This window comes from Emys orbicularis, chromosome 24 (assembly GCF_028017835.1).
Source record: "Emys orbicularis isolate rEmyOrb1 chromosome 24, rEmyOrb1.hap1, whole genome shotgun sequence".
Taxonomy (NCBI): domain Eukaryota; kingdom Metazoa; phylum Chordata; order Testudines; family Emydidae; genus Emys; species Emys orbicularis.
In genome coordinates, this window is record NC_088706.1 from 16,589,001 (window position 1) to 16,613,769 (window position 24,769).

Genomic DNA, 24,769 nt, shown 5'->3' on the forward strand with positions numbered 1-24,769 from the left:
AGGAGGTTTTAAACAAGTGCATCTGCTGCTGAGAGAAGAAAATAGGTTTTCTCCTCCCATATCCAGAACTTTGGCTCTTTGGCAACATCACTATAGCTTGACTTGTTGGAGATGCCTAGCTTTTAGTTTTATGTATTTAGATTCAATCTATTGGTAGGGCTTAGTTTTGTCAGATGTTTAAAAAATGTTAAGTTAGGGAGATTTAATGTAGACAATGTCTCATATAAAATTGATGCAAAGAGAATAGGGACCTTTAGGAATGTAGCTGTGGGCACTAAAGCCCTTGAAAGTAACCTGATTCAAATTATTCTGGGTGTATGTTTTATCTTACTAACTGTAATGAGGTCCAATCTGTTTGAGAATTTTTGCACTGCTTCAGATTGCACTGACATGCAATGGAGACACTATGACCATCACCATTGCTCTCTTGAGGCTACTGCCAGCAGGAAGATTATGGAAATGTGTGTGTTTTTAGTAATGGCCATTTTCTTCAAATAGTGTTTATTATATAATCTGCTTTTCAGCTAGAAAGACTCACTGTTGTCACTCTCTTTACTGAGAGCATCTTGCATTAGCTGTCGGGATTTGCAGAGGCTATTTTTTCCCTAGTTATTCCCAGGACAAGTGCACATCTCTAAGCCAGAGCTGGAGATTGGCCTTCTGGGAATACTTTGTTTAATCTTGACCTGTCACATTACCCTTGCTGGGTTCAGCGTGGGTTTACTGTAGCCATACATCTTTGCCATTACCCCTTGACCTACAGCCCCCTATTATTCCAGCCCTATCCATCCCCTGCTGCTGCCCCTGAATCCCACGCTGCAGTGCCGCTGCCCAGCTCTGGGGCTGCCCCTCAGTCCTGGGCTGTGCCGCTGCTACTCCAGCCCAGGACGCTCCAGGGGAGCAATGCGGGGCCTGGAGCAGCTGCTAGGGCTAAGGGGAGGGCCTAGCTGAGTCCGTCGCTGTCGCTCCGGTGCAGCCCAGCAGACGCTGGAGTCGCCTCCCCCACTGGCTCCGTATTTCCCGCTCCCCCTGGCCGGTAACGTGGGGTGGAAGGGCGCAGGCTTTGCGTAGGCGCTATGTTCTGCCTCGCCTGCCTTTGGCGCATGCGTATTGCGAACAGGTCGCCTTGGCGTCTACCGAGCATGAGCACTCACTCAACGTGCCTGTGCGTGCGTTTGTACGTCACAGACGCGCCGTGCGTGACGGCGTCGGGTGTGTCCCATGGTCCCTTGCGCGGGGCTGGCTCTGCGAGTCCTGCCCACAGTTGAGTTCGGCCCTGAGCTGAGCAGACGGGTCCGGCCTAGTCCTGCCGCCTCGACCCTCCCCTCGCGGTCGCGTCTGGCTCCGAGCGCCGCTCCCCCCGCCGCGCGGGGAGCGAACATGCGGCTGCGGCTCCCTGAGGAGGCTGCCGCTGGCGAGTGAGGAGCCGCCGCCCCGGCCCGGCCCGGCCCCGCCGCCTGCCCGCCCCGGCCGCAGCCGCCCCGCTTCGCCCAGGCAATGACAGCGGCTCCGGCCCCGTCCCCGCAGCAGATCAGGGACCGGCTGCTGCAGGCCATCGACCCGCAGAGTAATGTGAGTACAGACCACGCCGCCCGCCTGGGGGGGGGGCTGCCCCCTGCCCCGGCCGAGCGCCCCACTCCCTCCCCCCCCGAGGGGGGGTTGCCCCCTGCCCCGGCCGAGCGCCCCACTCCCTCCCCCCGGGGGGGCCTGCCCCCTGCCCCGGCCGAGCGCCCCACTCCCTCCCCCCCGAGGGGGGGTTGCCCCCTGCCCCGGCCGAGCGCCCCACTCCCTCCCCCCCGAGGGGGGGTTGCCCCCTGCCCCGGCCGAGCGCCCCACTCCCTCCCCCCCGAGGGGGGGCTGCCCCCTGCCCCGGCCGAGCGCCCCACTCCCTCCCCCCCGAGGGGGGGTTGCCCCCTGCCCCGGCCGAGCGCCCCACTCCCTCCCCCCGGGGGGGCCTGCCCCCTGCCCCGGCCGAGCGCCCCACTCCCTCCCCCCCGAGGGGGGGTTGCCCCCTGCCCCGGCCGAGCGCCCCACTCCCTCCCCCCCGAGGGGGGGTTGCCCCCTGCCCCGGCCGAGCGCCCCACTCCCTCCCCCCCGAGGGGGGGTTGCCCCGGCCGAGCGCCCCACTCCCTCCCCCCCGAGGGGGGCCTGCCCCCTGTCCCGGCCGAGCGCCCCACTCCCTCCCCCCCGAGGGGGGCCTGCCCCCTGTCCCGGCCGAGCGCCCCACTCCCTCCCCCCCGAGGGGGGCCTGCCCCGGCCGAGCGCCCCACTCCCTCCCCCCCGGGGGGGGGCTGCCCCCTGCCCCGGCCGAGCGCCCCACTCCCTCCCCCCCTGGGGGGGGGCTGCCCCCCTGCCCCGGCCGAGCGCCCCACTCCCTCCCCCCCGGGGGGGGGCTGCCCCCTGCCCCGGCCGAGCGCCCCACTCCCTCCCCCCGGGGGGGGGCTGCCCCCTGCCCCGGCCGAGCGCCCCACTCCCTCCCCCCCGGGGGGGGCTGCCCCGGCCGAGCGCCCCACTCCCTCCCCCCCGAGGGGGGCCTGCCCCGGCCGAGCGCCCCACTCCCTCCCCCCCGGGGGGGGCCTGCCCCGGCCGAGCGCCCCACTCCCTCCCCCCCCGGGGGGGGGCTGCCCCCTGGGGTGCCTGTAGACCGTGCCGTCCGAGAACCGGTGACCCTTGTGGGTTTGTTGCGAGCTCCTGTTTTCTTGTCTCCCGGGAGGCGCCTGTCCCGTAGGGGTCCCTAGCTACCCCGGGGTCCCCTCGACCGGAAGCTCCTGCCGCGGGTGGTGCAAGGGGAGCCTGGTTTCTTGGCTCCCTTTTCGGGATGCTCCGGAGTCCGAGGTGTTTCGTCTCCCTGTGCGAGGGCCCGGGATTCCCGCGCCGCCAGGACCGGGGGTTTCCCCGAGGGCTGATCCCTTTGCCACAGGGCCCGGGCTTGCCCAGTGAGTGCCTGGCTGTGGGGTGAGGGGACCGGGGGCAGATGGTAACCGGCCATGTGGTGCGCTGCCGGACTGCGCTCCGTACTCGAGACCGAGGCTCTGGCGCGGCCTGCAGGGGGCTCTGGGCTGTCTGTAATGGGTTTTCCTATTCTGGCTCCTTTGGGAAAGCGGCGGGACACGGACCTTTCCGGCCAGGAGCGGCCAGGACACGACGGCCTCCGCGCGGAAGGAGGCGCCGGCAGAGCAACCAGTGTCCGTCCCGAGGCTGCTCTGAGCGCTCGATTGCACTCCCGAGGGGGCATCCCAACAGTTCTCCCTCCTGGGGGAGGGAGGGGGATTTAGCGTGACCAGAGGTCCCGATTTTATAGGGACAGTCCCGATTTTTGGGTCTTTTTCTTATATAGGCTCCTATTACCCCCCACCCCGTCTCGATTTTTCACATTTGCTGTCTGGTCACCCTAGGGGTATTCTCCAGCGGTTTCGGCACCCTTGCCCTGACTGGACTCTTTGGAGGTATCCCACCTTTTCCTTATCCCGTGTTCCACCCTCTTTCTTCCCCCACATCTACACATGGGGTGGGGGGGCGGAAACTCCCAGCAGATCCCTCTGCTCTCTACTGCACCATAGCACACCCTGGAAGGGGCTCCTTGTCATTTCTCCTATTACTTGACCCACAAGCTCCCATGCTTAGGGACTTCATTTGATACAAGTTAGTGTCTCAAATAAGATCCTGATCTGGAATTACAGGACAGTGGAGCCCTTGAAACTTTTGGGGTCATCTCTGGGGTTACGGCAGAAGCAGGCTGTGGGTTCCTGAATTCTTTACAGTTGGGGGTAAAACATGCTTGGCCTTTGCTTTGGCTTTATCCTTTTCTACAGGATAAGCTTATTAGCTAGTTTGAGGATGCAGCATAGGCACAGAGAAGCTGGTGTACATTTTACCTGTTACTGTAAATAATTAAACTTACAATTTGTACTTAATTTTCTGTTTCAAATTAGTGGTGTGTAGGGGCTGTAGGGCTAGTTTGGATCAGCAGCAGATCAGAGTCTGTAAGTTGCAAAGTAGAGTTCAGCTCATATAACATCTGAGGTTGGCTATGATGGAGCCTGTGTGCGCAAAGTCTAATGCTAAACAGCAATACATCATGCCAACCTCAGGGTGGGCAGGTCTCTTTTCCACTTGCCATAGGGTAGATTGAATTTGATATTTCAGTTCAGCCCAAACTACACATTACCCATCTCTTAGAGAAGCTCTCTTTTTATTAGGAGTAGATGTATGTATCACAGTAATAAAGTGGGATAATGAAGTGAAGGCACTCTGAGGATGCTGCAGAAAGTGATGCATGTAATCTGAAAACCAAAGAAAAATCACCCAATCACTTCATGTCTCAAGTAGTTTATTGTCCTGTACATCGGATCTTGGACTAAAAGATCCTCTAATAAAATAAATAATGTTACTTATTGAGACATTTTAAATTTTAAAGATAGAGCTGTCCAAGAATGCAGTACTTGACCCTAGTTGTCACCCAATGCAGTTATTACGGCATTATTTTAAATGAGGTCTGGATTACTGTGCTCTCTACAAACTCATGAGATCTGGATCTTTCAGTTTGACAGGCCATAGGAGTAGCACATACTATTTTAAAGTAATTTAGCTTCTTTAATCTTCTGTTCCTATGCAGCCTTTATAAGCTGTGGTAACAGTGTTAAAATGTACTGTACACTGACCCTCAGCAGTGCTGGAGATTGACAGTTAATGATTCCAAAATATGGAAGTTAAGTAGAATTGTAAAACTTCATGTAATTGATTTTACATAGTAAATTAATCTATAGGCATTTGTTAGAGTTTAAATAGAGAACATCTAGGCAAAGCATGCTGCAAGTGCTGTAGAGTATTGGGGGAGGAAGTGCCCCTAAATAGTAAATTTTCTTTTACCTCCATCTCAGTTATTGATGAAGAACTCTGAAGGGGTGTTTCAGAGAGAGCAGTTTTCAGGGGACTGGCGGGAGCGATGATGCCAGGCTATAATCTTATTGCCTGGCCGTTGAGAAAACAAACGAAAAAGCCATATGAAGTGAAATATGGTTCCTGACTGCTTGCTGGACAGCCTGCCAATCCATATATCAGAATTTTGGATTTGCTGACTGAGTCAGTATATTGGTCATGAGGTTAAACTGTACAGTTCTGACCTCAGTTTCTACGTAAAATTCTTCAAGCAGATGGAAGATGGATAGATTTCTTGTCCTGTATTTACTCATTAACTTGTTTCATACTGAATTTTTGGATGGCTGAAATGTGTGGACTTGCTTGTTTATAAGGAAACTGAGTCAAGAGGCTAATTCTTACTTTTGCCATCAGGTCAGATACATCAGTCAATCAATGTACGTAGAACTTTGAAGTATTAAACGGATCAAAACCTTGACCTTGTAGGAAGGCGATACCAACCTAAAATACAGCTTCTGTTTTTTAGAAAATCACATTTGATTGTCAGCAATGTGTTAAATTCAAGTCGTCCCTGGATTAGTCGCCTCAACTCTTTCCTGGCCTGAATAATACAATGTTAGTGCAACTTTCAAGGTTTTAACAGGTGCAAAAATAACCATTTAGTGGGGAAACTGTCAGTCAAAATAAAATATTTATGTACCAATGGCTTTCTTCTGGCAGTAGTGTTACTTGTTTCTAGCTCTGCTGAACCTTCTTTGTTCTAGAGCTCTGTCTAATGTTTTGGAATTCAGAATTATTTAACTTGTATTTGAGCAAGTGTCATCTAATTAGTTTCCCATTTAAAAGAATTCATTTGTCTTTTTAAACTGTAAACTTAGCACAGTTTGTCAGACCTGTTGAATTAGTGCTTTCTGTAACATAATATAACAATTTGCAATTGGAGGTAAATATTCTGTGAATTTTTTTTACCCTCCTATATTTTAGTCACAGGTATTTTTAGTAAAAGTCATGGACTGGTCATGGGCAGTAAACAAAAATTCATGGCCTGTGATCTGTTCATGGCTTCTACTATATACTCCTAACTAAAACTGGGGCTGGGGGTTGGCCCGGGGACCCCCGCTGGTGCTGGGGGATGGTTGGGTTGGCGGGGCTGGCAGGCTCCCTACCCGGCTCCGACCAGCATGTTCCTGCAGCTCCTAGGGGGAGAGGTGGCCAGGGGGGCTCCACGCGCTGCTCCCGCCACAAGCACCGCCTCCGCAGCTCCCATTGGCCGGGAACCGCAGGCAGTGTGCGGAGCCCATGGCCCCTCCATCTAGGAGCTGTAGGGACATGCTGGTGGGAGGCCCCCCCTCCCCCCCCCCCCCCGGTAAACGCCATGCCACCCCGCACTGCAACCCCTGGCTCTGAGACCCCTCCCACACACCTAAACTGCTGCTGGCCACTGCAGAACTCACAGAATCCATGACCTCCGTGACAGACATGCAGCCTTATGTATAAGTAACCAGACAGATATTTTCAGAGAGGATTAGATTAGCAGTTAACAGCATTGATGCTGAGCTTGTGACAGGTTAGTTACCCACATAATTTAATGTACATTAATAATAAGCTTCTTATTCTGCATATTTTGATAGACTTTTCCTGGCCAATAATATTGGAAGAATAAGCCCAGTGTTTAAAAGTGCCTATAGGAAGGGGGTGTCTTCCATCTTAGTCTTTTCAACCAAGAGCAAAGGTAGTGTACTCAAGAGATCAACTCAATAAACTGTTAATAGACCTTGGAGGTTCTAGACTCCAAAGCCTGTAAGACAGGCAACAAATGCTTCATGAATACTGTGCAGGTAGATATTTTAATTAAGCAGAAAACTTCAGTGGCCTGTAGCTGATGCGACTGCTAGCAGCAAATATATCTAGTGGCTGTTGATGGGCACTAGATGAGGAGGCTCTGAGTTACTACAAGGAATTCTTTCCCGGGTGTCTGGCTGGTGAGTCTTGCCCACACGCTCAGGGTCTAACTGATTGCCATATTTGGATTTGGGAAGGAATTTCCCCCCAGATCAGATTGGCAGAGACTTGGAGTTTTTCACCTTCTTTTGCAGCATGAGGCATGGGTCACTTGCAGGTTTAAACTAGTGTAAATAGTGGTGTCTCTGTAACTTCTCTTTAAATCATGATTTGAGGACTTCTGTAATAGACCCATAAGCTCTGTCTTAGTTACTGAAGTGGATGGATGAGGTTCTGTGGCATGCTGTAGTAGGTCAGACTACATGATCATGATGGTCCCTTTTGGCCTTAAAGTCTGAGGGTATGTCTACACTACAGGATTAATTCGAATTTATATAATTCGAATTTAGGAAACCGATTTTGTAAATTCGAATGTATTCGGCCACACTAGGCACCATTAATTCGGTGGTTTGCGTCCAAGCTACCATAGTAGCATCGATTTCCAGAGCGTTGCATTGTGGGTAGCTTTTACATAGCTATCCCATAGTTCCCGCAGTCTCCACCCCCCTTGGAATTCTGGGTTGAGACCCCAGTGCATGATGGGGCAAAAAACATTGTCGCAGGTAGTTCTGGGTACAGCCTCCCCCTCCCTCCCTGAAAGCAACGGCAGACAACCATTTCGCGCCTTTTTTCCTGAGTGAACTCTGCAGACTCCATTCTGCATCAAGCATGGATCCCGTTGTGCTCCAGAACGCAGTCTTGAACATTATAAACACCTCGCGCTTTCTCGTGGAGTTTATGCTTACACAGGACCAGAAACAAGAGGCGAGGAGGAGGAGGAGGCGGCGATTGCAGCGCAGCGACCAGCGTGATGAGGACATGGACACGGACACAGAATTCTCTGAGACCGCGGGCCCCGGTGCTTTGGAGATTATGATGTTAATGGGCCAGGTTATAGGCTTTGAACGCCGATTCTGGGCCCGGGAAACAAGCACAGACTGGTGGGACCGCATAGTGTTGCAGGTGTGGGACGATTCCCAGTGGCTGAGAAACTTTCGCATGCGTAAGGGCACTTTCATGGAACTTTGTGACTTGCTTTCCCCTGCCCTGAAGCGCCAGAATACCAAGATGAGAGCAGCCCTCACAGTTGAGAAGCGAGTGGCGATAGCCCTGTGGAAGCTTGCAACGCCAGACAGCTACCGGTCAGTCGGGAATCAATTTGGAGTGGGCAAATCTACTGTGGGGGCTGCTGTGATGCAAGTAGCCAAAGCAATCACGGAGGTGCTGCTACGAAAGGTAGTGACTCTGGGAAATGTGCAGGTCATAGTGGATGGCTTTGCTGCAATGGGATTCCCTAACTGTGGTGGGGCAATAGATGGAACCCATATTCCTATCTTGGCACCGGAGCACCAGGGTACCCAGTACATAAACCGCAAGGGGTACTTCTCAATGGTGCTGCAAGCACTTGTGGATCACAAGGGACGTTTCACCAACATCCATGTGGGCTGGCCGGGAAGGGTTCATGACGCTCGCGTCTTCAGGAACACCAATCTGTTTAAACGGCTGCAGCAAGGGACTTACTTTCCGGACCAGAAAATAACCGTGGGGGATGTTGAAATGCCAATTGTTATTCTTGGGGACCCAGCCTACCCCTTAATGCCATGGCTCATGAAGCCATACACAGGCAGCCTGGACAGGAGTCAGGAGTTGTTCAACTACAGGCTGAGCAAGTGCAGAATGGTGGTAGAATGTGCATTTGGCCGTTTAAAAGGTCGCTGGCGATCCTTATTGACTCGCTCAGACCTCAGCCAAACCAATATCCCCATTGTTATTACTGCTTGCTGTGTGCTTCACAATCTCTGTGAGAGCAAGGGGGAGACCTTTATGGCAGGGTGGGAGGCTGAGGCAAATCGCCTGGCTGCTGATTACTCGCAGCCAGACACCAGGGCGATTAGAAGAGCACACGATGAAGCGCTGCGCATTAGGGAAGCTTTGAAAACCAGTTTCATGACTGGCCAGGCTACAGTGTGAAATTTATGTTTGTTTATCCTTCCTGAAAACCCGCCCCCTTTATTGACTCATTCTCTGTAAGGAACCCACCCTCCCCCTTCCCCCAGCTTGCTTTCAAAGGAAATAAAGTCACCATTGTTTAAAAATCATTTATTCTTTATGAATTGATTATAAAAAGAGGGAGAGAACCTGAGTGGGGTTTGGGAGGAGGATCAGCGGGAAGGAAAAGCCCAGTAAAAAAAGGTTAAGAAAATGGCAGCCTTTTGCTTGGGCTGTCCACTGGGGTGGAATGGGAGGGTGTACGGAGCCTCCCCCCCCCCGTGTTCTTACACATCTGGGTGTGGAGGCTATGGAAAATGGTGAGGAGGTAGGGGGGTTATACAGGGGCTGTAGCGGCACAGAACCTGAGTGGGGTTTGGGAGGAGGATCTGCGGGAAGGAAAAGCCCAGTAAAAAAAGGTTAAAAAAATGGCAGCCTTTTGCTTGGGCTGTCCACTGGGGTGGAATGGGAGGGTGTACGGAGCCTCCCCCCCCGTGTTCTTACACGTCTGGGTGTGGAGGCTATGGAACATGGTGAGGAGGTAGGGGGGTTATACAGGGGCTGTAGCGGCACTCGGTTCTCCAGCAGCCGTTCCTGAAGCTCCACCAGACGCCGGAGCATGTCTGTTTGCTCACGCAGCAGCCCCAGCGTTGCTTCCCGACTCCTCTGATCTTCCTGCCGCCACCTCTCATCTCGAGCGTCTCTCCTCTCCTCACGTTGGTCCCTCCTGTCCTCACGTTGGTCCCTCATGTCCTCACGTTGGTCCCTCCTGTCCTCACGGTCACTGGCTTCTTTCCTATACTTGCAAACCGTCTCCTTCCACTCATTCAGATGAGCTCTTTCATTCCTGGTGGATTGCATGATTTCGGAAAACATCTCTTCTCTCGTTTTTTTTTTACGACGCCTTATCTGGGATAGCCTTCGGGAAGGAGGAGGGAGGCTTGAAACATTTGCACCTGCTGGAGGGAGTGAAAAAAGGAGAGAATTTTTTTAAAAGATACATTTTTCAGAACAATGCTTATACTCTTTCACGGTGTATACTATTCACATTACATAGCACATGTGATTTCTGTGCAAGGTCGCATTTTGCCTCTTAATATTGAGTGCCTGTGGCTTTGCTGCTAGAGATCACAGACGCAGGTCGGGGAAACAGAATTCACCTTGCATGCTGCCATGGTAAGCCACTGTCTTTAGGCTTCTGCGCCCTGCTTTCCCACATACCAAGCAAAGCCCGTTGTGCTGCAGTTTTCCTGTTAGCTTGTTTTCTGCTGCTGAAGGTTAACACCCCCCCCCCATCCAATTCTCTGGGATGAGTGCTTTATCCCTCCCCCCACCGCGTGGCTGGTATCAGGGAAGATCCCTGCAGGAACCAAACTAACACCCCCCCCCCACCCGCCATGAATTCTCTGGGATGAGTGCTTTATCCCTCCCCCCACCGCGTGGCTGGTATCAGGGAAGATCCCTGCAGGAACCAAACTAACACCACCACCCCACCCGCCATGAATTCTCTGGGATGAGTGCTTTATCCCTCCCCCCACCGCGTGGCTGGTATCAGGGAAGATCCCTGCAGGAACCAAACTAACACCCCCCCCCCACCCGCCATGAATTCTCTGGGATGAGTGCTTTATCCCTCCCCCCACCGCGTGGCTGGTATCAGGGAAGATCCCTGCAGGAACCAAACTAACACCACCACCCCACCCGCCATGAATTCTCTGGGATGAGTGCTTTATCCCTCCCCCCACCGCGTGGCTGGTATCAGGGAAGATCCCTGCAGGAACCAAACTAACACCCCCCCCCCACCCGCCATGAATTCTCTGGGATGAGTGCTTTATCCCTCCCCCCACCGCGTGGCTGGTATCAGGGAAGATCCCTGCAGGAACCAAACTAACACCACCACCCCACCCGCCATGAATTCTCTGGGATGAGTGCTTTATCCCTCCCCCCACCGCGTGGCTGGTATCAGGGAAGATCCCTGCAGGAACCAAACTAACACCCCCCCCCCCCACCCGCCATGAATTCTCTGGGATGAGTGCTTTATCCCTCCCCCCACCGCCTGGCTGGTATCAGGGAAGATCCCTGCTAGCAAAACGCGAAAAGCTCTGGGCCAATCCTCCCCCCCCCCTTGCACTTGGCTAAATGCAGGGAAGGATTTCTTTTCAGCCACAGGCAAACAGCCCAGTAGGAACGGCCACCTCAGTCCCCTTAATTAAATTCCCTTATTTCAACCAGGTTACCCTAAGCGATATCACTCTCCTGAGGATTACACAGCAAGATAAAGAACGGATGTTGCTTGAATGCCAGCAAACACCGGGACCATACGCTGCCAGGCTCTGTCAGGCAATGATACCAGATTACTTGCTACTAGCATGGCGTGGTCAAGTGTCCTACCATGGAGGACGGAATAAGGCTGCACTGCCCAGAAACCTTGTGGCAAGGCTTTTGGAGTACCTCCAGGAGAGCTTCATGGAGATGTCCCTGGAGGATTTCCGCTCCATCCCCAGACATGTTAACAGACTTTTCCAGTAGCTGTACTGGCTGCGAATGCATCCCAAGTGCTCAGGGCAAATTAATCATTAAAAATGCTTGCTTTTAAACCATGTTTTATATTTTAAAAGGTAAACTCACCTGAGGTCCCTTCCATGGGGTCATGGTCTTGGGTGCTGGCTTGGGAGGCTTGGGAGGGTACTTCAGTCAGGGTGAGAAACAGTTCCTGGCTGTTGGGGAGAACGGAGAGCTGGGTGCTCTCTGCCAGCTCGTCCTCCTCCTCCTCCTCCTCTTCCCCTTCCGCGGAATCATCAGGTGTCCCTGATGAGATTATCCCCAGCTCGGAATCCACAGTCAGAGGTGGGGTAGTGGTGGCGGCCCCCCCTAGAAATGCATTTAGCTCAGCGTAGAAGCGGCATGTCCGCGGCTCTGACCCGGAGCGACCGTTTGCCTCCTTTGCTTTTTGATAGGCTTGTCTGAGCTCCTTGACTTTCACGCGGCACTGATCTGTGTCCCTATTGTGGCCTCTCTCCATCATGCCCTTGGAAATTTTTTCATAAGTTTTGGCATTTCGTCTTTTCGAACGCAGTTCAGCTAGCACTGAATCCTCTCCCCATATAGAGATCAAATCCAGTACCTCCTGTACGGTCCATGCTGGTGCTCTTTTTCGATTATCAGCCTGCATGGTTACCTGTGCTGATGAGCTCTCTGTGGTCACCTGTGCTCTCCACGCTGTGCAAACAGGAAATGAAATTCAAATGTTCCCGGGGCTTTTCCTGTCCACCTGGCCAGTGCATGCGAGTTCAGATTGCTGGCCAGAGCGGTCACAATGGTGCACTGTGGGATAGCTCCTGGAGGCCAATAACATCGAATTGCGGCCACACTAACGCTAATTCGAATTGACAAATTCGATTTTGGCGCTACTCCGCTCGTCGGGGTGGAGTACAGAAATCGAATTAAAGGGTCCTTTAATTCGAATTAAATGGCTTCGTTGTGTGGACGGTTCCAGAGTTAATTCGAATTAAAGCCACTAAATCCGAATTAAAGGTGTAGTGTAGACCAGGCCTGAGTTTTGAAAACATTCTCCTCTCCTCCCCCCCCCCCCCCCCGGAAAAAACAACACCCCTGGATGTTGTCTCTGGTAGATCTGAGTCCTGGTGTATGTTATAAACAATTGCTTAGAGTCACATAGGGAAATTGCTTTGGAAGCTGTGAGCTGCAGCACTATCTCCACCATTGGAATCGATACTCATAATTTAAAAAAAAAACCTTGGTTGCTTTCTTTCAGAGCCCAGGCTATGGCCCTGTTAGAATAATTTGATACGAGGGTTTCATTAATCACATACTGAATAAGTTGTTCAGCAAGAAAGTCTGAGTAAGGCCAGGCTTATACTTAATTCTAACTGGCATAGCTATGCCAGGCAGTCTTATGTAAAAATTACACCCCTAACTCATGTAGCTATGATGGCAAAAGCCCTAGTTTAAATGCAGTTATGCTAGCAAAAAAGTCAGTTTGCCGATATAATGTTTTTGTTCAGGCAACTGGTATAAACTGCATCTCCACTAGGAGGGTTTGCTGGTATTGCTAAACCAGCAAACTCTTTCTAGTGTAGACAAGGCCTGAGTTGTCTTTGAGGTCCTTCTTTAAAACAAACAAAAAAACTTGTCCTAGGTGGATTGAGTGTGAATGGCCAAATAAGTGATCTCCCCCACATGGTCAGTTAATATCATGAACAAGTTGCTCATCTAGAATTAGCGTAGGAAACTTTCAACTCTTAAATCTTTGCTTTAACCACTAGATCACATTGACTCAGGAACAGAAGCTGTTAAATTTACATAGATGTTTACTCTTGTAAAACTGAAACCTTTTCTGCCAATCCCAGGGGAATACACTGATATTTAAAGTGCTACTAAGTGTGCAGAGTATTCCATAAATTCCCTTATTTTTCAAAGGATGTATATAAAAATTAATAGGTTGTGTAAACAACTTTGGTATAGACCCTTCAGGAGACATCCAATGTCTGTAAGTGATGCTGCTCAAGCACTGGTCCTCAACATTCATTTTCCTCAAATGTTTGTAGATTTTAACAGCCATGCAGTGTGAGACTCAGGGTATGTCTACACTACCCACCGGATCGGTGGGCAGCGATCGATCCGAGCGCTCTCCCGTCAACTCCTGTACTCCAGCGCCGCGAGAGGCGCAGGCGGAGTCGACAGGGGAGCGGCAGCAGTCGACTCACTGTGGTGAAGACACCCCGGTAAGTCGATCTAAGTACGTCGACTTCAGCTACGACCAGGCCTCAGACTCAGCGGGGGTAGGGTGTGGGGCTTTATCAATTCAGGTGATAACATGATGTAGGAATTCCTGTCCCTGGGAGAAGAATTGCATAGAAACAGTGGCCAAAGAGGAATGTCTGTCACTTTATTGTAACAGTTGTGTGAAGTGTTATGGAGAGGAGGTCTATCACATCCTGCATTGTATTTAAAGTAACAGTATTTTCCTTTTGCGCTCAGTACATTGAGAAGCCAGATAACACCCTGCCCTCCCGAGCCCCAAACATAAACTGTGTTTCACTAATGCTACTATTTTAAACTTTTCAGGAGTGGTGTTATCCCACTGCAGTAATGATGAGATTTATTAATCCTGTTTTACACACTCTATCAAATAAAATCGACAGGTATATCTACACTGGCAGAGTTACATCGCCGCTCAGAGAGCGCTGAAGGGAAACCACTGTTGTGTGTTCACACTATCAGCTGCCTGCGCAATAGCATGTTCACACTTGCGGCACTTGCAGTGGTATTCAGAGCAGTGCACTCTGGGCAGCTATCCCACAGAGCATCTCTTCCTCTTCTGCCGCTAAGAGTTGTGGGAAGGCGGAGGGAGTTGCAGGGCATCCAGGCATTCGCATCCCAGCAATCCCTGTGCTTTCATCTGCATTTGGCGCCATCTTTCAATGGTTTGTGTACTGCGCGTCCTGCCTCTTTGGTCTGCAGAAATGGATCCTGCACTGTTGACCAATATGCTGCTCGCTCTCACAAACACGTCAAGAGTGGCAGTGGAGTTATTCCGTAAACTACAAAGGCAAGAGGAGTTTGACATTGATCTCGCCACGCGTAGTAGCTATGACATGAGATTGCTTGTGGCATTCACGGAGGTGCTGACCACAGTGGAACGCCGCTTTTGGGCTCGGGAAACAAGCACTGAGTGATGGGATCACATCGTCATGCACATCTGGGATGACTAGCAGTGGTTGCAGAACTTTTGGATGAGGAAAGCCACATTCATGGGACTGTGTGATGAGCTCGCCCCAGACCTGCAGCACAAGGACATGAGAATGAGAGCTGTCCTGTCGTTGGAGAAGCACATGGCGATTGCACTGTGGAAGCTGGCTACTCCAGACTGCTACCGATCGGTCGCTAACCGGTTCGGAGTGGGAAAGTCGACCGCTGGACTTGTGTTGACGGAAGTGTGCAGGGCCATTAATCGCATCCTGCTCTGAAAGACTGTGACTCTGGGCAACGTGTGTGACATTGTGGATGGTTTTGCACAAATGGGCTTCCCTAACTGCGGAGGGGTGATAGATGGCACGCATATTCCAATTCTGGCACCAGACGACCTAGCCACTGAGTACATTAATTGGAAGGGATATTTCTCTATGCTTCTCCAGGCGCTTGAGAATCGCTGTGGGCGTTTCACAGACATTAACACAGGATGGTCCGGAAAGGTGCATGATGCACGCATCTTTCGGAACACTGGCCTGTTCAGGAAGCTGCAAGTGGACTTTCTTTCTGGACCAGAAGCTCACCATAGGGGAAGTCGAAATGCCCATTGTGATCCTGGGAGACCCTGCCTACCCCTTGATGCTGTGGCTTATGAAGCCATACATGAGGCACCTTGACAGCAGCAAGGAGCGGTTCAACAACAGGCCGAGCAAGTCCAGAATGACTGTTGTGTGCTTTTGGCCTTTTAAAGGCCCGCAGGCGTTGCTTGTATGGGAGACTGGACCTGGCCAATGACAATATTCCTATGCTTATAGCCACGTGCTGTATGCTCCATAATATTTGTGAAGGGAAGGGTGAAAGCTTCACTCAGGGCTGGACCGCTGAGGCTCAGTGCCTGGAGGTTGAGTTTGAACAGCCAGAGACCAGGGCTATTAGAGGGGCACAGCGCGGGGCCATAAAGATCAGGGATGCCTTGAGGCAGCAATTTGAAGCTGAAAGCCACTAATATATGTTGCTATGCTCGGGAGTGCAGTGCTTGTAATTTTTGTTTTGTTTTGACTAATGTATTTATTTATAGCTGTAGGAATAAAGGTGTATTTCATAGATCACTCATGTGACTGTTTTCCTCCAGTTTGTTAGAAACAGATTTGCAGATAACATAAATACACAAGTTTCCAGGTTCCCAAGAAGTCCTATCTTCAAGTGTTCATACAGAATGACAGCAGTTATTTGATAGTGTTTTCAAGAGAAGCAAAAAAGCTACAAACACTACATAGGTTTATATATCAAAGCATTAGCCAAATGAGCTTGTAATGCTAGGAGGTGATTGTGATTGGTGCAGATGATTGCCTGTTGCTTTGCAGGGCTCTGTTTGCTTTCAATTAATGGAATAAAGATTGCTTTCAAACCAAAACAATTCTTTTATTAAAAAAACAACAACTGGAGGGGAGAGACAAACAAAAAAAACACACCAGCACTGTGGAGGATGGGGAAGGGAGGAGGAGTTGGGGTCCCGGGACGGTTAAAAATTTGTGTATGTCCAGGTATTATATGCAACCTTGTCCTTTGGAGTACAGTGCAGCGGGTACTGTACTTCAGCAGGGCTAAACTGCAGAGGGACGGGTGTTGATTGCAGTGGGTACTGAGAGTCCTCAGGACTAGACTGTGATGGAGCAGGAGTGGAATGAAGTGGGTACAGACTGGAGCCAGGAGGTTGATAAAAGTGTGTTGGTGGTGTCTGGGGGGGGTGCATGGGAAAGAGTTTTGCGACAGCGGCTGCAGAGGAGGGCGGGCACGAAGCTGCTTGGTTTGCAGTGCTAGTAGCGCCTGGAGCGTGTCCACTTGGCGCTTCGTAACATTTAAGAGCCGCTCCGTGGATTCATTCTGGTGCCTCTTCTCGCTATCCCACCACTCCTTCAATTCTTGTTTTTCGGCAGCGGAGTGCATTATGACATCACACAGAAGTTCTTTGTGGTTGCTTTCTAATTCTGCGCAGCCGTTCAGACAGCGATAACAAAGAGGGAGGCTGGGCTCCCATGGTCATATCTGTGAAGCTAAAATGCAACATTTTACAGAAGCAATATTGTTTGCAACACAGAGACCACTGATTCAGTGATTTAAAACACAGCCCCTATTCCCATACCTGTCGCTAACTGGCTGACCCCAGGCAAGCACACACGAGCCACAAGACTCCCAAAATGGTGAGTAACCGCAGGGGAAATCAGTGTTCCAGGACTGTACTGTACACTGGGCACGTGGCTCTTGGGGAGAGCCAACACTGTAGGGGGGGCTTTATAATGTGCCCACATTTTCCCCAGGCTGTGTTCATTATAGAAGATATCTCGCTTCTGAGGGTGAGCAGGGAATCAAGGGAGGGTCTTTTCCAAGTCTGCGGCTTCCGCCCTGACCCTTATGCAGCTCGCCTTTGTGCAGCAATGGTGCGCCGCCCCCCCATCCCCCTCCCAGTGACGGCAGAGTGGCGTGGGAAAGTAGTTACCCTTAATGGGGCAAGAAACAAAGCAACTCTGCCAAAGAACCTGTGGCAGCGGATTGCCCACATCTCCATGAGTTTCATGGAGATCTGAGGCAGATTCCCGTGAAGTGAGGGAGTCAATCAACACCCTGTTCCTCCGCTCAGACTAGGCATGTGGTGGTACCTGCGTCATACAGACACAAGCCTGCTTTCTGCAACTCTCCTGCCCCCAACAACTCACTTCAGCGATTCCCCAAATCAAAGCCACTTACCAGGGGCCTCCTCTCCTGTTTGCGCTTTGCCAAGCTCCGACAGCTGTGACTGGCTAGCCTCCTCTGGGGTAGAGAAGAGCTCCTGGCTGCATGCATCTCTGCGTCTGGGTCCCCCTCCACATCCTCGTCCAAGATTTCCTCCTCCTGGCTCAGTCCACTCTCGACTGGCATGCGAGCCACTGAAGTATCCACAGTGGTCTTCACAGTGGACGTGGGGTCGCCACCAAGTATCGTGTCCAGCTCTTTGTAGAACTGGCAGCTTGTGGGCGCAGCACCTGAGCGGTGGTTTGCCTCCCGCGTCTTGTGATAGGCGTTCCGTATTTCCTTCACTTTGACCCTGCACTGCCGTGTGTCCCGGTCATGGCCCCTTTCTGTCCTGCATCATGAAATCTGTCTGTAGGTATCATAACTCCTACGGCTGAAGTGCAGCTGGGACTGGACAGCCTCCTCAACCCAAATGCTGATGAGGTCCAGCAGCTTGGCATTACTCCAAGCGGGGGATCGCCTGGTGTGTGGAGCAGGCATGGTCACCTGGAAAGATACGCTGAGACCACTGAACGCATCACCAAGCAAACAGGAAGGGGACTTTCAAAATTCCCAGGGAATTTAAGAGGTGGGGCTCACGGTTGGTCACCTGCAGGCAGGGCAGTAGAGTTCAAGCCGATGACCAGAGAGGTGAGAACAGGCATTGTGGGACACCTCCCGGAGACCAGTTGCAGCGCTGTAATCGACCAGGGTGTCTACACTGGCACCGCGGCGCTGTAGCCCTGGCGCAGAAATATGTATGCCTCTCGTCGCGGTGGTTCTTTTACAGTGTTGCAACTGTGCAGTTTCTGCGCACTAAGTGGCTTGGCAGTGTGTACACCTTGGGAGTTACACCGCATAAAGCTGCTTTACTGAGCAGGAACTTGCCAGTGTAGACAAGGCCTAACTTTTAAACTGCTATTTCCCCTTTGCTGGCCTCTTATGAGACCCCAGAAAAATGATGGATTCCCAGTACTAAAATGAGTAAATACATAACATTCCCTCCCTGAGTTTAAACACTAGAAATGAATTAGTAAAACAGGGAGTTTGACTTGGAGGATTAAGTGTTATTGCAGTTACCATCTCTCATTCGTTCAAATCTGATCTGGATTGATGGTGAGTAAACACCCGTAAGATACTTACTATGTGCAGTGACTTGGTTGTAAGTCAAGGTGCCATGGAGACCATATGATAGTTGGCATCTCTGGTTAGACTCCCAGAACGGACCCGAATTATTAGTAAAAGATTTAAGGCTACCTGTATTGGCCTGGGGAGTTCCCTCCAGTTAGTTTTTGAGTTGTGCAGCTAAGCTTCCATAGCTCTGGGTTATAGCATCTCACCAATATGAAATTCACTTAGGGTGACCAGATAGCAAATGTGAAAAATTGGGATGACGGTGGTAATGGATGCCTATATAGGAAAAAAACCCAAATATCAGGACTGTCCCTATAAAATTGGACATCTGGTCACCCTAAATTCACTCCTTTTACTTAAAAAAAAAAAAAAAAAAAAAAAAAAAAAAAAAATGTAGTAAAAGCATAATGGGAGAATGTTTTCCCCCTTAATTTTCTAAGCAATAGAAGGGAAAGAGGACAGTGCCCCTTGCTTCCCTTCTTAGTGACTTCTTTAGGTGCAGGAAAGTGTCTCAGGTGCGAATGAAGGTAAAACAGACATTACCTTTTCTTTGGCTTTATCCTTTTCTTCAAGGAACTAAGAAGTTTATTTAATTCAGGGATGCCGCCTGAGTATATAGAAGCTAGTGTGTATTTTACTTGTTATTGTAAAGAATTAAACTTACAATTTGTACTTTAGTTTTCTATTTCAAATAACTTGAAATTCTAAATCAGTGGCTCTTAACTTGGGGTGCAAGATGCCCATTCTGGAGGTGAGACATGCCAGATTTTTTTAGAAGGTAAATCATCGAAAACACAAATTAAGCACAGGCAGTAAGTACAACTACTTTGTTTCATCAAACCTATGTATTTATTAACATTATACATTTTTTTAACAATTACTGTAATATACAAGCAAAATATATCTAGGTTTAAGGGGTGTGAGAATGTATTTTGAGAACCAAAGGGGGGTGCAGGCTGCAGTAAAGGTTAAGAACCACTGTTTGAAATTATACTTTGAATGCAAAAGCAGCTGACAGGGTTTTACCTGTCACCTGCCTTGTCTCTCTCAGGTTTTACCTGTGTCTCTGCATGGTTATGGAGGGGCTGCAGAGTAACAGGAATAATAAGGTAGTCTTTTTAGCGTTTGAATTAGCACATCACAATCTGGGTTGCAGAGGAGGATTTGGTGCACTGATATATATGTTCCCCTGTAGTCGATCTCATCTGAAACAATTTAATTTTCAAAGCCACTGTAATAAATGGGGAGCATTGCATTTGATGCTTTAATATCTTTAATAGCTGGACTGAGCTAATTGGAGTTGCTATCTGTTAAGTCACCTGGGTCAAGTGAAAACGTTAGCATAGTGGGTTGACTGGCTTCTTGCCTGTGAAAAGGTGTAGTGGGTCAGCTGGATTCAGCCCCACAGTGTTCTTGTTTATCTCTGTTCAAAATAGCATGTTGAGTTTTGGCAGCTCTGTTGTCTTGCTTCCACTGTTTCCAAAAGGTGCCTGTAGTTGGCATAGTAATACTTGCATAGGTACCAGGTTGTAAGTGGTATGAGCTGCTACTATCCAGAAACCTCCTCCTTGATAGTTTTGAACATATTATGGCACATGTCAATACAGTAAATTTTCTGAGGCCATATTGGATGAAACTCAGGCGATACCATTGTGCCATTTTTCCAGTCTATCTTGTACATGTTTCATGTACATCTTGTATATGTTCTCTTGTTGCATGGTTCTTTGGTAGGAAAAATAGAACTCCCTCCATTTTCCCACTGAGGCCTTATGGTGTTCCATTGGTGCAGAGACCATGTAGCTTGTGGCACGACATAATCTCACAGGGCTGGGGTTAGTAGCCATCCTTCAATCAGGTTAGGATTGGGGCTGAGGCTGCTGAAGGAAGTCTGGGTGCTGTCAAAAAAGTGAGATGTATGTTGGAGGAGATCAAAGCAATGGTGTGGTTCAACTGCCCTTTCCTCGTCTGGGGAAAGAAGATGTTGAAGAGGTGGTGGTATCTCTTGCTCTTAGCTACCTCACACCCCCTTGGTGTTCAGTGGGGAGGGGAGGGGACTTATTCAAGGTATGTCTTCACTACTGAATTAGCTCAAATGTTCTATGCTTGTTTTTCTTGAGCGAGCCTAGCTTGAGTGAGAGTGCCCACACTGCTAAATAGCACCAAGATGCTGCGTCCACACTGGTGCTGCACTCACTTGTCTGGCACTAAAACTATTAATTCTTTCCCAGTTAATTGTGGGAGAACTTGTCCGTGTGATCTGGGCATATGAGAGGAATTTTGCAAAGGCATTGGAGGTTGTAAGTTCTTTGGGGCAGGGCCTGTCTCTTTTTGTAATGTTTGTACATTGCCTAGCACAGGGAGGTCCTGGTCTATTGCTAGAGCTTCTAGGCACTATAGCAATACAAATAATGAACTAGTGTCAGTCAAGTGGAGCTAGCTTGTATCCACGATGCAGAATGCTCATGTTAGCAGCTGGCAATTCTAGCTTTAGCCTCTGCTTGCTGATGGGCCAGCCAACTTAAATTAAAAGCACCACCACAGTTGAGCTGTGTGTGTGGGATTCAAATTAGGGCAAAACTTGAGTCATAATTGAGTTGACTTTGCAGTGAAAGCAAGATGTCCACTGATGCTTTCTGCAGTGCCTCATGGAGATTTGTTTTCCCTTTGTTTTTAAATGATTCCCTAATCTAAATTGCCCATCTCTCACCCATTGGGAAAGATGGTTAACAACAAAATTCAGCAATGAATAAATTATCAGCACTCTCCATAACAAGGACTCATGGTGAGAAATCAGCATCCTGGCTGCTCTTGAGGATCTCAAGACAAGGAAGGCATAGAGAAGGAAATTGCTATTAAAGTACCCTGAAACATTATACTCAGACTGTATCACTAAAGGGGTCACTAGAACAAAAACAGCTTGATGCAGACTGTCTGGAATAAAACCTTAAACTACTATATAAACAGAAAAAATAGTGAAGAGGAACCAGGGGAACTGGAAAGTAAAATGCTTAGTATCATTTGTATGAAAGTCATGATATAAGGAACTGAACACCCGTTATCAAGATCATTTATAGAAAGAGCCAATATGGAAAAAACAAGTGAAAAAACTGCAGTAACACAAACTCGGTAAACAATAAAGATTCACAGCCACCTTCAGGCCCTGCAGAGACTCATACAGTGCTCATAGTCTGGCATGGAGTGTGCCAGTGCATGCCTTCCTTCACCACCTCCAAGGGCTGTGATATGACCAGCAGCTTTTTCTTCTCCATCCAAGAGGTCTTCCCCAAGACATCTCCGCGCTGCCTGTCTTTTACCAGGACATCCTCAGGACCTGGATGCTATTTTCAGCAACGGGGTCTGTAGTGGTCATTGAGAGGAAGATATTGCTGAATCCCTGCTACACAAACCACACCTTCCTAAAACTAGCCAAATCTGCATTTAAATTATTTTTAAGATTGGCTAAATGTCATGATGATGGAGTCTTCAGTGAGTGAACTGTAGAGAGCAGGTTGCATGATTTTGCAAGGCTTATGCATCTTTGTGGATACTTCAAAGACTTACTGGCATATTTTGTAGAAAAATAGTGTGTGATCATGTGATTAAAGACTATTTTAATGTGAGGGGGCTGAGTTGAGGATGCATGGGCAACCTTAATCCTGGCATTTTCTAACTTAAGAATGCTTTACTTTGCAACCTTACTATTCTTTTAATGTATTTGTTATGTAATATCTATATATACTATCTATTTGTCAATGTTAACATCAATTCAGAAGCATTTTCTTTAGGGCATAGTTATTCAGGAATATCAGACTTGGAATTTGAAAATGATGGGGAGCTTAAGCATATTGTAGTAAGGTGATTTTTTTTGTGCAATAACTCACTTGCCTGTTACCCTTTCTTGTTGTGTCGTTTTTTTTCTTCCTCTTCCCCCCCCCCCATTTGCTTTTCATCTGCCTTTTTTGGGGGGTCTTTGTCATGACATGATGAGCTATTTGGGGTAGACACTGTCTTCTTACTCAGTCTGCATAGCATCTGGTGCAGTAGGGCTCTGGACCTCGATTAGCATCCGTAGGCACTACAATACAAATAATAAAACCCTTATTGAATAATGAAACATAATTGTACTTAAACTGAACCTGGTGTACTTACACCTTTATTGTACTAGAAAATTGCTCATTTGAGGTACAGTCTGTTTAATACCACAGTATTTCATCAGTTTCTGTGGCATGGTTGTGACAGGAGAGTAATGCATGCTTAAAACTGGAGGAGTTGCTTGACTGGTTTTAGTCTCAGATTATTCAATTTTAACATGTAGAAAAACAGCTGGTGATAGAATTTTCCACTGAAGAGCCAGTGGAGGCAAAACTTGATGCGTTTATATTTTGTTCTTTGAGGAAGGTAGTGGTTGAAGACCAGTTTGTTCCAGGTGGATCTTCTCACTGAGTTAGTATCGAAGGTCTAGTCCACAGCAGTGGCCTTTGTGAACTGAAACAAAAGTTTAGCAAAAAAAAGTTAAGCTATGAATTCTTTTGGGAAGTATGATTAACACCACATCTGACAATTAAATATCTGAACCCAGAAAACAGTTTAGGAGTGTAAGGTTTCAGCTCTGTGTGTTTCTGATCCAGCACACTTTTTTTTGCCACTTTCACCAAACAGGATTAAATAGTGTCACTTTGCATGTATCTTATACATTCTTATGAAATAACTGCAAAACAAAATACTATATTCCTTTAGAAACGCTATTCTTCCGGTAAGTTGTACATATGTCCTATCTAGCAGATTTCTATTCTTCTCTTTATATTCCATTTACAAGGGGTTTGTTCTAGGACTATAGTAGGGGTACAAATCTATTTGTATAGTTTCCAGCAATAAGTTCACTTCCATTTGGTGTATTTCGTTTGAGGTTTTGTAGTGTTGAAGGTGCTTGTGAGTAAAATCTCTTGCCTGTATATGTTGTGGCTAATGCTTTTGTGGAACTCCTTTAGCATATTATGAAATCCATCTAGAATTGAGACTTGCAGAACATTATGGTTCTATTGTAGGGCTAAGTCCTCCTGATCTCACTCTCAACATTGTTTATTTTTGTTTCATTTGCTGTAGGTAACACACAACATCGTGTTAATTTAACTACCTACAGTGAACAAACTCTACCTGCAGCTCCAGCTAACATAAATAATCTCCCTAGCTGAGCAGTTGCTTGACCAGAGAGATCTTGTACAAGGTGCATAGCAGAGAGGTGCCTGGCATTGTGGGAATATAAGATTCTGTGGGGTAATTCCAGGTCAAGTGGGAACATGTTTATGTAAAAATATATTGGATGTTAAGGGTTTTATCACATTTGGCTTTCTTTGTAGTCACTGTGCTAGATCTCCCAGTAATACACCTCTACCCCATATAACGCTGTCCTCAGGAGCCAAAAAATCTTACCGCGTTATAGGTGAAACCGTGTTATATCGAACTTGCTTTGATCCGCCGGAGCACGCAACCCCCCCCCCCCCCGAGCGCTGCTTTACCGCATTATATCCGAATTAATGTTATATCTGGTTGCGTTATATCAGGGTAGAGGTGTATTCATAACTTGTCCCAATACTCTTGCTTAGGGAAACTGCAGTTTTCCTCTCTTGTGAAGAGGATAGTGGAAAAGAAAACAGGGGTTTCTTGTTCTTTCAAATGAAATTGGGATGGGTAGAAAATTAATTTAAAAAAATACTTTCAGGTTGTATGGCTATCCCTGCATGGAGGATAATTCATGTAAATAGGCTATTCTCACGTTAATGCTAGTGGTAGACATTCAGGCTTTTAAATTCTGACAGACCTGGGATCTGTTCCAAGCTCTGCCACTGGTCTTAATGAGTGAATTTGGGCAAGTCACTTAACCTCCCTGTACCTCAGTTTCCCCATCTTGAAATGGGGATGATATTGACCTCCTTTGTAAAACACTTTGAGATCTACTGATGAAAAGTGCTATATAAGAGCCAGGTGGTGGTGTTAGTCTCCTGATATTTTATGACATCCGGGACTTTCCAAAGTGGCAATTGTCACTTCGTGTTTGGCATTAGATTACACTGAATAGGTATTCTGATTTGAGATAATTGATTTTTTTTTTTTTTTTAACCAGGTACACACCAAGCTCCAACTTTGAAAGGTGTATGTTTTTTATCTTACATAACGCAGATCAGTATATAGAGCTCCTTTATGGCACTCTGTCCTGTTGTAATTGCATTGGACGACAGCTTTGCTGTAGTGAAACTTGCTGGTAAATAAAGTAAACCAGTCTGGTGGCAGT

The 24,769-nt window shown here is 48.6% G+C and overlaps 1 protein-coding gene across 1 annotated transcript in view; it reads left to right on the top strand.

Moving 5' to 3' along the window:
* Positions 1-1,497: 1,497 nt before the first annotated feature.
* MED26 (mediator complex subunit 26) overlaps positions 1,498-24,769 on the top strand; it is a 52,015-nt gene continuing 28,743 nt past the window's right edge. Inside the window, exon 1 of the mRNA XM_065422404.1 lies at positions 1,498-1,572. Within this exon, the coding sequence (XP_065278476.1) occupies positions 1,498-1,572 (75 nt within the window). The remainder of the gene's footprint in view (positions 1,573-24,769) is intronic.